The sequence below is a fragment of the Emys orbicularis genome, chromosome 1 (genome assembly GCF_028017835.1).
Source record: "Emys orbicularis isolate rEmyOrb1 chromosome 1, rEmyOrb1.hap1, whole genome shotgun sequence".
In the NCBI taxonomy this organism is placed as follows: Eukaryota; Metazoa; Chordata; order Testudines; family Emydidae; genus Emys; species Emys orbicularis.
Genome location: NC_088683.1, coordinates 115,939,775 through 115,955,657, shown reverse-complemented (window position 1 = coordinate 115,955,657; position 15,883 = coordinate 115,939,775). Strand labels below are relative to the sequence as shown.

The following is a 15,883-nucleotide window of genomic DNA, read 5'->3' as shown; positions in this document are numbered from 1 at the left end:
GGAGAAGAGAACGGGTTAACACAATGCCTCCACTCTCAGCTCAGCCTGAAGATAAGACGCTGGCTCCAGTCCAAGGTCACGGCGCTCGAACAGACTCTATGGAGCCAAAAAACCTGCAGCCACATCTGCTTCTTACCCAACTCCAGCCAACCGTGGGAAAGGGGGTCAGCTGGGCAGGGGATCTAACATTCCAACTCCCAATTCTTGACTTACTTTTAGCTGTGAAGATACCCCATTTCACATTAAAAACTTCCTTGTGGATTTGATTCTCCAGCATCAGAATGTCAGCTGGATTTGCTGGTTGATCAGTACTATCTTGTCTTACATCCAGCACATCATGGTTCTCCACAGTTGTTATTTGTATTTGCAAATCTGTGATAGATTCATCTTGTCTCCGGGATGTTTCTGTAACAGAGAACATTTTTGTAAGACTCGTGGACTGCCTTTAGTTTGGCTCCTACTGTCATAACTATAAAGGGAAGGGTGACAGCCATACTGTGTACAGTACTAAAGTCCCTCCTGGTCAGAGACTCTAAAATCCTTTTACCTGTAAAGGGTTAAGAAGCTCGGGTAACCTGGCTGACACCTGACCCAGAGGACCAATAAGGGGACAAGATACTTTCAAATCTTGGGGGGGGAAAGGCTTTTGTGTGTGTCCTTTGTTTAAGGGGTTGTTCGCTCTTGGGACTGAGAGGGACCAGACATCAATCCAGGTTCTCCCCATCTTTCTAAACAAGTCTCTCTTATTTCAAAAGTGTAAGTAAAAGCCAGGCAAGGCGTCTTAGATTTACTTTGTTTTTCTCAACTTGTAAATGTACCTTTTACTAAAGTGCTTATCTTGTTTGCTATACTTTAAACCTAAGACAGAGGGGATTCCTCTGAGCTCTTTAAGTTTGATTACCCTGTAAAGTTATTTTCCATACTGATTTTGCAGAGATGATTTTTACCTTTTGCTTTAATTAAAAGCCTTCTTTTTTAAAACCTGATTGATTTCTCCTTGTTTTAAGATCCAAAGGGGGTTTGGATCTGTATTCACCAGGAGTTGGTGAAAGGAAGGAGGGGGGAAGGGTCAATTTCTCCTTGTTTTAAGATCCAAAGGGGGTTTGGATCTGTATTCACCAGGAGTTGGTGAAAGGAAGGAGGGGGGAAGGGTCAATTTCTCCTTGTTTAAAATCCAAGGAGTTTGGATCTGTATTCACCAGGGAATTGGTGAAAGGTTTCTCAAGGCTTCCCAGGGAGGGAATTCTTAAGATGGTGGCAGCGGACCAGAGCTAAGCTGGTAGATAAGCTTAGAAGTTTTCATGCAGGCCCCTACATTTGTACCCTAAAGTTCAAAGTAGGGATACAGCCTTGACACCTACCCTTTGACCTTTCTGTCTTGGGTGACCCTACCACGAGTTCTACACCTGCCAACATAGCTCTCAGGGTACCTGGAGTACACAAGCATACGCACCACATCAAGGTGCAGTCCCTGGGGAAACTATAGCTGTCCTCACACTGGAGGGGTGGTTATTGCATTAACGAGACCGATATAAGTAAAGTGGTAAAACTTGTGTGTAGACAAGACTTCAGTTACCTAGTCTACAACACAACCAGCTTACACAGCTGAAAGATGTTAAACTGTCTGATATTAAAGGTAGATGGGGGGCCTTTGTGACTTAACTTTCCCAGCTGTAATATGCGAATGATACTTAGCCACCTTTGGTAAGCATTTTGAGATCTACAGCCAAAAAGTTCCTGTAGGTGCCAAATATTTTATTATGATGTGTTAGTGCTAATTTATAGTGTGCTCAAGTGACTGATTTAGTCAAGTTACAGATAAGAGATATTTTTTGTTTACCTCTCACTTTATATAATGTCAGATATAACTTCCATGGACTTTTTAACTGCCTCTTTATAAAGAAGCTTCCGAGGACATGGATTAGAAATGCAGGAAGGGATCTGTCTACCTCCTTCCCCCCTCCAAAAAAATCCTCAATGAATATTTGTTCTGATTTTGAAACGGCGTCTCCCTGACTGTGCTTGTGCCCCTCTTTCATTCACTGCCTATGAATATTTCAAGAAATGCATGTACTGGCAGCAAAGCTCCAAGGAACAGCAAACTGTATTTAAAGTGAATATTGCAGTATATTCATGGAAAGCACATTTCTAATTGGTAATTGTGTCTATTCACACCAGCAAGCTGACTCCCAGAGTTCCACTGGGCCAATCAGGAAACACGAACATTGTTACCTTATGTGTCCAGTTAAAAACAGCTCAAATTCCAAACATGGAATCACAAACTAGCTACAGGCCAAGAACTATACCAGAAATTACTGGATGAATATTTTTGAATAAATTAGAGAAATTAACAATCTGTTGGCAGGCAATTCACAAACAGAGAGAGTGTGTCAAAATTAGTTATATAAATGAGTTAATTGCTCAGCCCTGTTTGTGATACGGTCTGTAAGCATGTGATCAGATGAGTGGTGTGTGCTGAGCCAGATAGTCGGAGTAGAAAGACACATGTAGCTATGAATATAAATGTCTGTTAGAGAAGTTGTGACTACTCAGCACCACAGAAAAATGAAGTCGCAAGGGGCTTGTCTGAGGCCACTGGAGATGTGAGGCAGAACCAGGAATAGAACCCTTGTGTACTGATTCCCATTCCTGTGCCTTAAACAGAAAACTGTCCCTCCTCCCATAAATACATCTCTAGTGCGCCTTGCGATACATGTGTCCCAAAATGTAAACAAATAGCCTGGAGGTTGAATAATCATGGATGAGAACTGGCTAAAGATCAGAAAAGTAAAGTGTGTGTGTGTGTGTGTGTGTGTGTGTGTGTGTGTGTGTGTGTGTGTGAGTGAGAGAGAGAGAGAGAGAGAGAGAGGATGGAGGAGAGGAATGGAAAGTGGAGAGGATTAGCTCTCTGAAATGCCTTTGCCCACAGCAATTACTGTGGATTGCTATTGAGTGTCAGTTTGTTTTTCAGTTTAATTAACAGAGATTCCCTCTGTCTGCCTGTCTCTCTGCAGAGGCTAAAGCAACTCACTTCCCCAGCAGAGGACTTGCCTCAGCCAAAGAAGCACCGGGTTAGCGTGTCTGAACCATTGGAGACCTCCAAAGCAGAATACAGGATCTCATCCCCATCAGCCAAGGAAGTGCTCATAACCACAGAAAAGGAAACCCACTTGTAAAGCATATGGGAAAGGATTTCACCTTTGCATTCTGGAGTGATTCCCCCTCTTGTTCCTGAGGTGGCTTCTCTTCCCACCTGGGACCAAGCACTTTTCATTTCTCCTCTGCACACCTGCGGCAGAGCCATCCTAGTCAGTGACTCTAGGACATCCTTCTCCCTCCCCAAGTTTATCAGGTAGTTAACTATACAGACTTGGGACGACAATTCTTTTGACGCTGCTGGGACAGCTCTCTCCTTCTGTATGTAACCCTTCTGCCAGGCCGAGTTGATAGCAGCAAGGGCCGGGTTCAGTACATAGGGGTCCCTTCCCAACAGCGTGACACAAAACCAGCTCGAGCCCCCACCCAGTGACCTGGGAAAATCTTACACACACCCCTGGGCACCTCGAAGAGGCAATACTTCCCCTCTCGCAAGCACAGAGCCTCGGTGTAGCAGAAAATGTTTAATAACATGAGGTAAACGACATAGCATTAAATTGGGAAAACACCACAACTAGAGTTCATAAACCAAACCATGAGCGAAGACCCACCCCAGCAAATTGGGCCGTGTCCTTTCCTTTTGGTTCTTGAAACCAGCAACCCAAGAATCACCAAAGTCCCAAAAGTCCAACGACCCCAAAGTCTCTTGGGTCCAGCAACCCAAGAATCACCAAAGTCCCAAAAGTCCAACGACCCCAAAGTCTCTTGGGGCCAGCAACCCAAGAATCACCAAAGTCCCAAAAGTCCAACAACCCCCAAAGTCTCTGTCCCTGGTCAGTGCGGCCCCAGAGTTCAAAGGGGGGGGCATGCAGGGTGTTAAGGGGCACCTTACGTGATCCGAGGCCGACCGGCCGCCTCTCCGTGGGGTTCCGCCGCAACCTTCACCACGAGCCGCTCCTGCCGTCCCACGAACTGCTCTGCTCTACCAGCTGCTCCGCTCACCGACCTGTGAGCTGCTCCGCTCCGCTCTCCGTTCCTTGGGCCGCTCCAACCGTCACTGCAAGGCTCCGCTCTGCTAGCTGCTCCTCCAGCTGTCCCCACAAACTGCTCCGCCAGCCGCTTAGCAATATAGCTTCAGGCTCCCCCACTAGTTAACACAGCACTCAGTAATCTCAGCGCTTAGTAACTTTAGATCTTTTGTGATTTCAGCTCTTAGTGATTTCAGCTCGTAGTAGGGGAGACCCAGTGCTGGTACACTATTAACCCAAAGTGAATTCAGCTCAGCAGCCTGTAACTAGACTCCTAATGGAATCAAAGTTAGCTCTGACATTCAGCAGTGGAGAAGGAGGAAAAGGTGCAATTGGTGTTTCAGGCTCACAAAAGGGGGCCCACACCACCAGGTACAAATACCTGCCCCCCAACCTCTCTCAATTCACTAGGTTTTTTAACCCATGCCCCTTGTCAAGCAAGTGCTACTTAGTTAATGGTGAGTCCTTCTGTCATACAACAGTTCCACTGGCCTTGATTCACAGAATCAGGGTAACAAAACTTTATTCTTCCTGCCCCAATAACAGAGAAACTGGGGATCCCACACCAGCCAAAGTAACCACTTTCAGTTGCTGTTGTCTCATGCCAGGCGGGTAGGTGTGCCTATGCAAACAAGATCAGCCCCTGGAATTCTTTTCCACACTCGCCATAATTCACCAACAGATGTCAGGGTAGAGCTCATCCTGACTCTGCTTACATGCACCTGAGAAAGAGCAATGTGACTTCACCAGAGGCGCTTTAGAGCCCTGACACTGAAAAAAGGAACTGGTGCCCCTATGCCTGACTTGGGGCACAGCCACCACCCCAGCCCACGGACCCCCAGAACCGCACCCCCCCCCCCACTGCTGTCACACACCGAGCTTCATACGCAGCAGATGCTGCAGCAGCCTGGGCTCGCAGCCTGGGGGGGAGGGACGAGGCAGCAAAGGATACCGAGCGGCCTGGCCCGCCTCACGGCGGCGGAGAGTCACAGTTCCGCACCCTGTACCCTCTCCCTCACATTCGGCTCTGTGAATATGGCCCCTGCCTAAGGAGACTGCAGCACATGCTGGGTGTGCGGGAGCCGACCTGCTCTTACCTGCTGTCCCGGTGGTGCCCCAAATTTTCGGGTGCCCTATGCAGCCACATATGCCTAAGGACGGCCCTGAGGAGACTGGAGGTATTTCAACTTGAATAAGGCATTAGATAGAGTTTCACATGACAGTCTCCTATGGAGACTGAATTCAAATGGAACAGCTATAAACTGAAATGCCAAAAACTACATCGATGTATATCAAGGCTGCACAGTTAAAATCACAGGAAAAGCTGAAGTTAAGGGCCCATCAGCCGCATTACTTCAGCTCCGTGGCACGTATATTGGTATATAGACTGTGTGACATAATAGCAGCCTATTGAACTGAAGCACACACTGAACCAGAAAAAGAAGAGGAGCAAATACTACACACTGTGGGACTGGTTCTCCATTGCACTGCACTTTGTGGGTATGTCTACACTGCAGCTGGGAGCGAGGCTCACAGCCCAAGGGGAGAGACCTGGTGTTGCTGAGGCTGAAGCTAGTGCGCTAAAAATAGCAGTGTAGACATTGCTGTGCTGGCGGAGGCTCAGGCTAGCCAGCCAAGCTTGGATCCTGTTTCATTCCTGTCCAAGCTTGGCTGGCTAGCCTGAGTGTCTACCCGTGCAGCAACATCCACACTGCTATTTTTAATGCTCTACCTTGAGTCCCACTAGCGTGAGGTCTGTCTGGGAGGTTCACTCCCAGCAACAATGTAGACATAACCTGTGTGGTCATTGACACCTGTGCTGAGTGGACGTAAAACACTAACACTGATGAATGTGAGTGGAAAATCCGTGCCTCTTGTGTGCAGTGCAGTAGCATCTAGATTGCTGTTGGGGGCCTTAGCTTTTGCTCTTCTTGTGAATGTCACTGTGCAGCCTTATTGCTGAATTAGCACAGGTTTTTTGTGTTTAGTTTCCTTTCCTTTAAAAAGAGAAGAAAAAGAAAGAAAGAAAGAAAGAAAGAAAGATTGCTGGTGCAAGGAATATTTAAATGGCCCCAGTTAAGTGTCAACATTCACACTTCATGGAGGGGAATGGTTGGAAGATGTGGAAATTTGGTTGGAGACAATTTTTGGCGAGTCCAGGTGGATAGCAGGCCAGCATCGCATCTGGTTCATTCTGATGGCTGTACTTTTGCAGTGAAAACAGGTTTTATTTTTAAAAGAGACTTTAGAATGAGCAGAAGGCAGCAGTTGTGGAATGGCCTGAAAATTATGAGTTCAATTGTTTCCTGTGTTCATTATTTTCTCCTTCCCTTGCGTTAATACTGATGTGGCTTTTACTTGGAGGGTTGCTGTATGAGTTTCAATAAGACAAATGTTGCCTCAGACAACGTTCCTCATACAGATTGCCCTAGCAACAGCCTGAGTGCAGCAGCTGTGGCCAGCCTGCAAGACTGTGCAAATGTGCAATGTCAAAGGCAGCAAAGCTTTATAAGACTGCTAAAATTTAAGCAGATGCCCACTGAGCATGCTCAGAAGTGAACTTTTCAATTGCTTATAACTGCTCTATTGTTATTTCCACTATCACCGCTCCCTCCTCCCCAGCAAGCGAAGCAGAAATGCTCGCAGGATTATGCCTAGGCCAATTTTGTTTTTTAATTCCAAGTTTTAGGCTTCAGCAGTTTTTCTCGCATCCTTGCTCGAAAGATGGTGCAGTATTAGAGGGGGAGTGTGTAATTTAATCTCTCCCCAATAATTCAAGTGGCAGAAGGAGAAGGTTGGTTTTGTAGCTCAGGCACTGGAGTGAGACTCAGGCTATTGGAGTTCACTTCCAGGCTGTGACACAGATTCATTCTGTGTCCAGGGGCAAGTCACTTAAAGTCTCTGTGCTTCATTTTGTAAAATACGAGGGATAATAATACTTACAACCTCCCTGATATGTTGGGAGGATAAATTCATTCATGTTTGTGAGGTGCTCAGATCTGATGGTGAGGAGGCTGTGGAAATACTTGATAAATGATCATCTTTGCACAGAGACCAAGGGTCAGATTCTGATCTGAGACTTATTGGCATAAGTGTGGAGTTGTATTAACAGAAATATTACCAACGAGGAAATGATTCTCCTCTACTCACCAGTAGGCAGACCTTGGTTCGCCACTTTCACGTTCGGGCAGCTCCAGTTTAAGAAGTCAGAGGGTGAAATGAAAATCGTGAAAATGATCTCTTTTGGGTTTAAATAACATTTTGATTTTTTTTATTAAAATCAAAAAGTGTTCAGTTTTTCCTTTTCCCCTTTTCTTCCTTTTTCACCCTTTGTTTCTTTCCCCTTCCTCCCTTTCCAGTGGCAAAATGGAAAAGATGGAGGAAAGGAGGTGAGAAGGGGGGTTAAAAGAGAGAAACTGAAAAGCCAAACCCCACAAATTTTTGCTTAAAAAAATTCACCACCATTTTCAAGAAATAAATAAACAAACCAAACCAAACCAAAACAGTTCTTCTAAAAACCAAACCAACCCCACAAATAACACGCCCAACTTCTAAACTAAAATGTTAGTGAAATTTTCAAAAGTGTTGTAGATTTTTGTGTGTGTGTGGGGCCAGATCTACTTTGTGGCAGTGCTGGAAGGAGTTAACACCCCATTTCCTCTGCCCCACCCCCTGCATTAGTAGAGGTGGGTACTGAAGCAGAAAAGGAGGTAGGCTTTTATAGGATTGGAAAAACTTTCCTCAGCCAGCATCCTCGCACACTCATCTGTTCATGGGAGATCTGTTATGAGGTTACATCTGGGATCTTGTCTTCACCACGAGAAAAAGTTGTGTTCTTAACTTGAGTGAACTAAGTCAAGATAAAATCCTAGTGTGGACAAAGAAGTCTGTAGTATTCCCATGAGCTGGCAGGTTAAGTTAAAAACTAACCTCCCCCATAGTCTTTACCTAGACCTGCTGACTCGTGTGAAAACTGCAAACTGGCTTGTGTTCACTAGGCTATTACTGTGTGCTAGTTATCACCTGTTAGCTAACTTGAGTTAACACCCCTTTCTTCCTACTGTAAAGATGGAGCCTGTAAGTCTAAGGACCCAGCGAACAGGGTATTCTGCAGCAGAAGGCAAGAATCCATTGGCAGCGGCAGCAGAGGGAGAGGTGGGCATTGCTATACATTTGACATGTCCTCTACTGACTGTAGGGACTTCTGGGTCCATCAGCACAAATTACCAGGCTCTGCTGTCAGAGGGAACCATGGGAAGAGAGGAACCCAGTAACAGAGCAGGCTGTTTGGTAGGGATCCACCTGTCACGAGGCTGGCTACTCCTCATTTCCAACCAGTTACTCCAGAAGTGCTGGGGAAAGGGCCCTAACTTCAGAGTTTGGGGGGGAGGGGTGTTTGTTAGCAGTAAATTCCCTCCTTAAAAGTTGGTTTACAGCACTTGTATGCACAGAATATGCCCCCATGTACAATATTTGTACTTGTTTTTCATAGACTTGTGTATATTTTGGAAGACTTTGTACTGAACAATACTCTTAAAAATAAAGGTGTTTCGTCAAACTGTTCTTGTCTGTGCAAATAGGTAGGTGAGTGGGAGGGTTTAATCTCCAGCTAGTGGTGCTCCTGTTCAGTAACCCAGCTGGATGCCCTGCTGATAGAACTGGATGGAGAGGGGTGGAGAGCTGAGTTCAGTCCCTAGGCCTGGGCTCAATACCCGTAGTTGGTGAACCCCCTGAGTGACAATCCGAGAGGTTAAGGTTAATCAGGTGAAATGCCTGATTGGTTGAGTTTTAAGTTAGTTTTTATTAGTCACTCTTCACTGGCCATAGGACAGAACCTATAGATGAAACGTCTCTCCTCAGCCTATGAAGAAAACTGCAGTTCATTGCACTGGGTACTGGAAGGAGGTGTGACCTTCTACTAATTCCTGTTACTGGTTTCCTACTGAATTTTGCTGTCATTTTATGCTTCATTTGCTATAGTGCCAGTTGTCAAGGAAGCAGAATTCACCCTGGGGAGAAGCAGGGGTGGCTCCATGTTTTTTGCCGCCCCAAGTACGGCAGTCAGGCGGCTTTCGGTGGCGCACCTGCTGGCGGTCCGCTGGTCACGCCAATTTGCTGCCGAAGCTGCGGGACCGGCGGACCTCCCGCAGGCATGCCGCCGAAGGCAGCCTGACTGCTGCCCTCACAGGGACCGGGAGGCCGCCCCCCGCAGCTTGCCGCCCCAGGCACGCACTTGCTGCGCTGGTGCCTGGAGCTGCCGCTGGAGAGAAGGGGGCAGCAGGACCGATTCTTGCAACACTTTTTTGAAAAAAATAAACCAATAGATCCTAAACCCTCAATTGCTGTGGAGTACCAGCACCATTCTGTATCCCCTACCTGTAAGCCTTTTCTGCAAAGGAGGACGTTTATGTTTGGAGCTGTCTGTTCTGGTTTGTCAAGCCTCAGCGTGGAGAGTCATGTAGAAAGGAAAGGAATTCCCCCAGAGAAATGGATGCAGTTCCCATGCAAAGTCAGCCATGGGCTGCTCAGTGTTACTCTCCCTTGTGACATGCTGTAGAACAGTGGTCTCCAACCTTTTTACGCACCAGATCACTTTTTGAATTTAAGTGCAACCCAGGATCTACCCCGCCCCTTCCCTGAGGCTCGCCACTTCCCCAAGGGCCCGTCCCACTCACTCAATTCCCCCACCTCCATCGCTTGCTCGTCTCCCTCACTCACTTTCACTGGGCTGGGGCAAGGGGTTGGGGTTTGGGAGGGGGCGCTGGGCTGAGCCTGGGGTTGGAGTGCAGGAGTTGCTGAGGGGTGCAAGCTCTGGGAGGGAGTTTGGGTGCAGGAGGGGGCTCCGGGCTGGGGCAGAGTTTTGGGATAAAGGAGGGGGTACGTGATGCGGGGTCTGGGAGGGGGCTCAGGGCTGGGGCAGGGGGTTGGGGTGCAGGAGGGGGTTTGGGGTGATGGCTCTGGGCAGGACTGGGCGTTGGGGTGCAGGAAGGGTGCGGGCTCCCGCCGGGCAGCACTTACCTTGGGTGGCTCCCGGTCAGGGGTGCAGTGGGGCTAAGGCAGGCTCCCTGCTTGCCCTGGCCCCACACCACTCCTGGAAGTGGCCAGCATGCCCCTGCGGCCGCTGGGATGTGGGAATGTGGCTCAGTGTGTTACTCCTGCCTGCAAGCACCGCCCCCACAGCTCCCATTTGCCACAGTTCCCCCTTCCCAGCCAATGGGAGCTGCAGGGGTGGTGCTTGCAGGCAGGAGCAGCATGCGGAGACCCTCTGCCCTCCCAGTGGCCGCAGGGACGTGCTGACCACTTCCTGGAGTGGCATGGGGCCGGGGATGCCTTAGCCCCGATGCACTGCTGGACTTTTAGTGGTTGGAGATTGCGATCGACTGTCAGAGGCTCTAGGATCGACCAGTTGATCACGATCTACCGGTTGGTGACCACTGCTGTAGAAGCTATGAGCACGCTTATGAAACGCAGTCACTGTAGTTTCCCCTCCTGCAGACTCTCAGAACTACAGTAGTTTCCACTATAAGGCTTGGTTGCATCCAGTGCAGTGGGGAGGGGAGCTACCACCTTTTAGGAACAGAGAAATTGCCAGGCTGGAGCGGAACAGTGGTCCATCTATTCCATGAGCCAGTCTCTGACAGTGAACAGCACCAGCTGCTACAGAGAAGACGTATTGCAGTATGTGAGAGTGTGGCGCACCACTCAGTGCCACTGTTTGCAATGGGTCAGCGAGCTTCTGAGTAGATTGAGTTTGGTCGTGTTCACAAACTCACACTTTATTAGTAGCTGACACAAAGTTTTAGCTCTCGCAGTGAAATGTCCAAAAATCCTAACTGCCATGCTTTGTTGAAGGTGCCAGTTAGGCTCTCGTTGGTCTCTTCTGAGGCTACCTCTCCTTTCTGTGTTCCAGGCCTGGTCTGTATTACAAAGATGGGTTGATGTAAGTTGTCTTGCACTGACCTCTTTGTACATGTGTCTATGCTCAAATTTGTCTCTGGTCGATGTAAGTGCTTCCTGATGGTGATGTAGTAAAACCACCTCCCCCAACAGCGTGCAGCCATGGTTGACCTGCTGAGGTCAATGCGGTGCAAGTGTAAACACTGTGTGATCTGTGTCAACCCTAACAGTCCCCCAGCAACCATCCCACAATGCCCCACTGTGACAGTGGCCATTCTGATCACAATTTTAAACTCCAATGCTCCCCACCTGAAAGTCCCCTATGTGTTTTTGAAATGCCTTTTCCTGCTTGCCCACCTTGGTGAACACACCTAGCAGCTCCCCCTGGTTGTGTGCAATGGCACAGCCAACCATGCTGGCTCCACACACTAGACGCAATCCTGCCTGGAGTAGACAAGAGATGGTGGATCTCCTGGGCCTGTAGGAAGAAGAGGCTGTGCAAGCACAGCCATAGCACCATGGACCTCTACAAGCAGATAGCACAGGGGATGAAGGTGTATGACAGGGATCAGCAGCAGTGCCGCATGAGAACAAAGGAACTTCGCCAGGAATACCAAAAGGCCAGGGAGGCCTCTAATAGATCTGGTTGTGCCCTGCAGATCTGCTACTTTTTTATTGAACTGCCTGGCATACTTGGAATAGACCCCACCAGAAACCCATAGGCCACTGTGGATACCTCGGAGGAGCATGAGCTAGAGACCCCGGCCATGAAAAGTGAGGAGAAGGAGCGGAGAGACTTAGCGAGGAACTCCAGCGAGGCTGTGAGCCAGGACCTGTTCGAGACTCCATCACAGAAGACAGTCCTGCCAGGTAAACACGAATGAGCCTGAGAACGGGGAAGAGAATTTGGGGATGTGTGTATGTGCATTTTACTGCTGCATCATCCCATCTCTTGATTAAAGCCAAGGGCTTTGACAGTGGCTAGCATGCTCAGGTTTAATACTGGAACTAGGCCCCTGATCCTTAGATCTGGCCATGTTTTGTTTGGCCACAAGGGCACCTTCATGGTAGGGTTGCCACCCGTCCAGTTTTCACCCGAACAGTCTGGATTTCGGCTTGTGTGTCTGGGTGCCATTTGACGAGCCCTGATGTTCATTCTTTTTTAATCTGTGGCAACCCTAAGCAGAGGGAAGGAGGCAGCGCAGCAGCAGCAGCTGCCTCCGGGGCCAGGCTGCTTGTGCAGCTGGCGGGGTGCAGAGGTGGGACCTTGTGGGGAAGAGGCAGGGCAGGGGGCGGGGCTTCAGTGGTCCAGTTACTATCCATTAGAAAGGTGGCAACCCCCAAGTCCCAAGGGTGCTGTAGGCCAGTTTGGTTCCCAGTGTAACTTCTTTAACTTATACTGGCTGTAATAGCTCCAAGGGATTGTTCTACCAGCCAGAGATCAACAGAACACAGCAGCCCCCTGGCCCCAGCCTGGATCTGTCCCCTATACTTGGAGCACTGGGGCTGGGAAGGGGCAGCACGCAGCTTTTCCCCAAGCTGGAGGAATTCCCAGCAGCCCGATTAGAGCAGCTTTAAAGAGGAAATGGAAGCATTTATAAAACACACACAGGGAGTGTTCCTTTAAATAAGACATGGCATCACGTGAAAACAACCCAGTGGGCATGTGTCAGAACAAAGGCTTGGGGCATGCTGATCCTGGCCAACAACAATAGTGTTACACAAGCCGTGAACTCAGACTGGGTGTACGTGTGTGTGCGTGGTAGAAACGCAGACATTTCAATATATTGCCTTGAGTGCAGTAGAATAAATATACATCCTCCTTGCACAGCTCCCAGTTCCTCCATTGCATTTTGCAGGTTGACAGCTGGATTCTTCATTCTTTTTATTCGTGCTGAGCTCCAGCACTGAAAAAGGTTGAGCATAATCATTCCTGGTGGAGTTTGAGGTGATTCATTCCATGTCCACAGTTCCCAGGGCACTGTAAGGGGATTCCACAGTTTAAAGAGCTGGGAATGTGAGGCAGTCTCGTTAGGCTTTATCAAACTGTGTGTGAGAGGAGAGCTTGCTTCGTTCCAATGACCATAAAGGGACTTGGAGTAGGCCGTGGCTACACTCGAAACTTCAAAGCACTCCCGCAGCAGCACTTTGAAGTGTGAGTGTGGTCGCGCGCCAGCGCTGGGAAAGAGCTCTCCCAGCGCTGCAGGTACTCCACCTCCACGAGGGGATTAGCTTACAGCGCTGGGGCACTGTTTACACTAACGCTTTATAGCGCTGTAACTTGCTGCGCTCAGGGGGGTGTTTTTTCACACCCCTGAGCGAGAAAGTTGCAGCGCTGTAAATTGCCAATGTAGCCAAGCCCTTAGTTCCACTGAATGTTGTAATTGCTGCCTGCAAATTTCTGGCCTTAGTTCTGCCTGGCATGGCCTCTATTTCCCGTGTTCTCTCTCTACCAGTGCTTCCTATTACAGTTAAAGGTCTGGAGAGGGAAGTATTGTAAGGGAGGTGAGGAGAAATTTCCATTGTTCACACACACTCCCCCTCTCTCTCACTCCTCCCACAAGTGAACTTGATAATAATTTAACAGGGAGATCTGATGGAGGGGGGAGAGAGGGAGGAGAGAAGGAGGAGAGAGGGAGGGATCTTTTCCCCAATCCCCTTTCTCCCAGAGTTGTAGGCACCTTGACTTGCCTGTTCTTGCATATAATGAGTTGCCTGTTGGCCACCCGGTGACTCAGTGGGATAGTACTACGCTGCCTGTGGAGACTTGAGGTGGATTCAGGTGAGCTGGGTAATTGTTCTGTCCATGTGTCTGTCTGAGTCTGTACGTCATGTTGCCTGTGCTGGGGCCTTAGGGAACTCCACAGCCCCTGACTGTCACTTAGGCAGTGACCCTGCAGACTTCATGAACATTTCAACAGAACTGCTTGCTGGAGTCCAGGGGTGCATGGAGTATTTCGATGGGCGGGCAAAGGAGTCTGTGAGAGGGAGAAGCCCCCACTGCTGTTAGTCTAGGAAGAGGGACCTGAAGAAAGTAAAGGAATTAATTTTGAGGGACCAACTGAAGGGAACTTTTCTTATTGATTTCCAATGGAAATTCTGAGGTGAGAAGGTAGGGACACCAGAGGGGGAAATGGGTGTGAGGGGACTTGGCAGCAAGGGATGCTAGAGAGATTGGCAGAGAGGTGGATGGATAGCAAAGGGAATGGGCACCGAGGGATTTCTAGTGGGGTGGAGAGCACAGGGCTGTGAGAGGGACAGGCAATAGGTACCATTAGGGTTAGGGAGTACATGGGCCAGGTAGCAAAAGGGATGGGCAAAAACAGCTACAGGCTGTGAGAAGGACATGCACTGAGGGGAGCAGGCAGTGACGGGTTTGTAAAGCAGGGATGGGTAGAGAGGGTGTATGGGGAGTGGGAGGGAGGACTCAGTGGGACAGGCTGCAGGAATTTCATTTGGTGTAAGCAAAGTATAGAAATTCCTTCTCTTCAAACACCATCTCCCCGGGGAGATCAGTGTCCTGACGTGTACTTGGGCGCCTACAGGCTGCTGCTCTGTGAGAAGAACTTTACTGGTTCCTGGGGTGCGTGTTTGCTGGGGAATGTTCTGATCCAAGGATTCTGCTGGGGAGGGGGGAACGCTGTGAATAGGGTAGTGTGAAGAACTGCCCTTTTTTTTGGTTTGCTGGTACTGCAAAAAATATTGGTTTTGGTTGACCCGGATCTGAACATTGTGGAAAATATCAGTGAGTTGAAGAAGTCTGTGCTGGGTTGAATGAAGGTGGTGGCCCCCTTGTAACTTTTAGGCCATGTCTACACTAGAGACCTTACTGCGGCACAGCTGTACCGATGCAGGTGCGCTGCTGTAAGGTCTCCTGTGTAGCTGCTCTATGCTGATGGAAGAGAGCTCTCCGCTTGGCACAATTAAACCACCCCCAACAAGTGGCATTAGGTATGTTGGTGGGAGAATCTCTCCCACCAAAATAGCACTGTCCACGTTGACACTTCTGTCAGTGTAACTTATGTTGGTCGGGGGTTTGTCTTTTCACCCCCGTGACTGACAAAAGTTTTATTGACAAAACTGCTGGTGTAGACATAGCCTTAGACCGGTATTTAGGGCATTAAATGTTCATTGGCACGGGGACTTGAAGTTGGATCTGCCACATTCCAGGGGAGTGCCCTAATCTCCAGACTATAGAGTTATTCTCATTGTGTCTCACTCTCCGGCCCAATGACTATTCAAGTATTTTATACAAAGCACAACAATTTCAACAGGAGAGATGGAGAGAGAGCCCCACCCCAGAAGAGCTAAGAGCCTGCTGGTTAGGGCAGAGGTGGGTTCAAATCCCTGTTCCAGAGCTTGTGGGACCCTTGGGTTTAAGTCCCTGCTCCAGAGCAGGAATTCAGACCTAGGTCTCCACATCCCTGATGAGTGCACTGGGCTAAAAGCTATAAAGTCCCCAACCTCTGCCTCCTCTGGCTGTTTTGTGAATCTAGGCTGGAAATTTCTCTCTGGCTGAAACTATTCAGCAAATTTGTATTGCTGAATGGCCACTGTCACAGTGGGGCATTGTGGGATGGTTGCTGGGGGAATAGTTCCAGGTTGACTGAATAGTGTTCATCAGAAAAACTCTTCACCTAAAAAAATGTGCCAAGTTCTAATTGTAAATCCCTTGCTGAGAGTGAGAGAGAATGTGTGCAGCTAAGATGTCTTTAGGAAGAAGGAGTTTTGTCTGCGCACTGGTGAGAGTGGTCAAGTAACATGCCTATGGATAAACAGGAATATCTCTGGGCCAGATCCTCAGCTGGTCCAACTCCAGTGACTTCACAGGAGTTGCTCCCATTTATAGGTGGCGTGGTCCT

General features: G+C 48.7%; 1 protein-coding gene across 1 annotated transcript in view; it reads left to right on the top strand.

Annotated features, from left to right (window-relative positions):
* Positions 1-3,176, top strand: part of LOC135891577 (sodium- and chloride-dependent betaine transporter-like) — a 55,616-nt gene extending 52,440 nt beyond the window's left edge. Inside the window, exon 14 of the mRNA XM_065419164.1 lies at positions 3,015-3,176. Coding sequence (XP_065275236.1) covers positions 3,015-3,176 — 162 coding nt within the window. The remainder of the gene's footprint in view (positions 1-3,014) is intronic.
* The last annotated feature ends 12,707 nt before the right edge of the window (positions 3,177-15,883 follow it).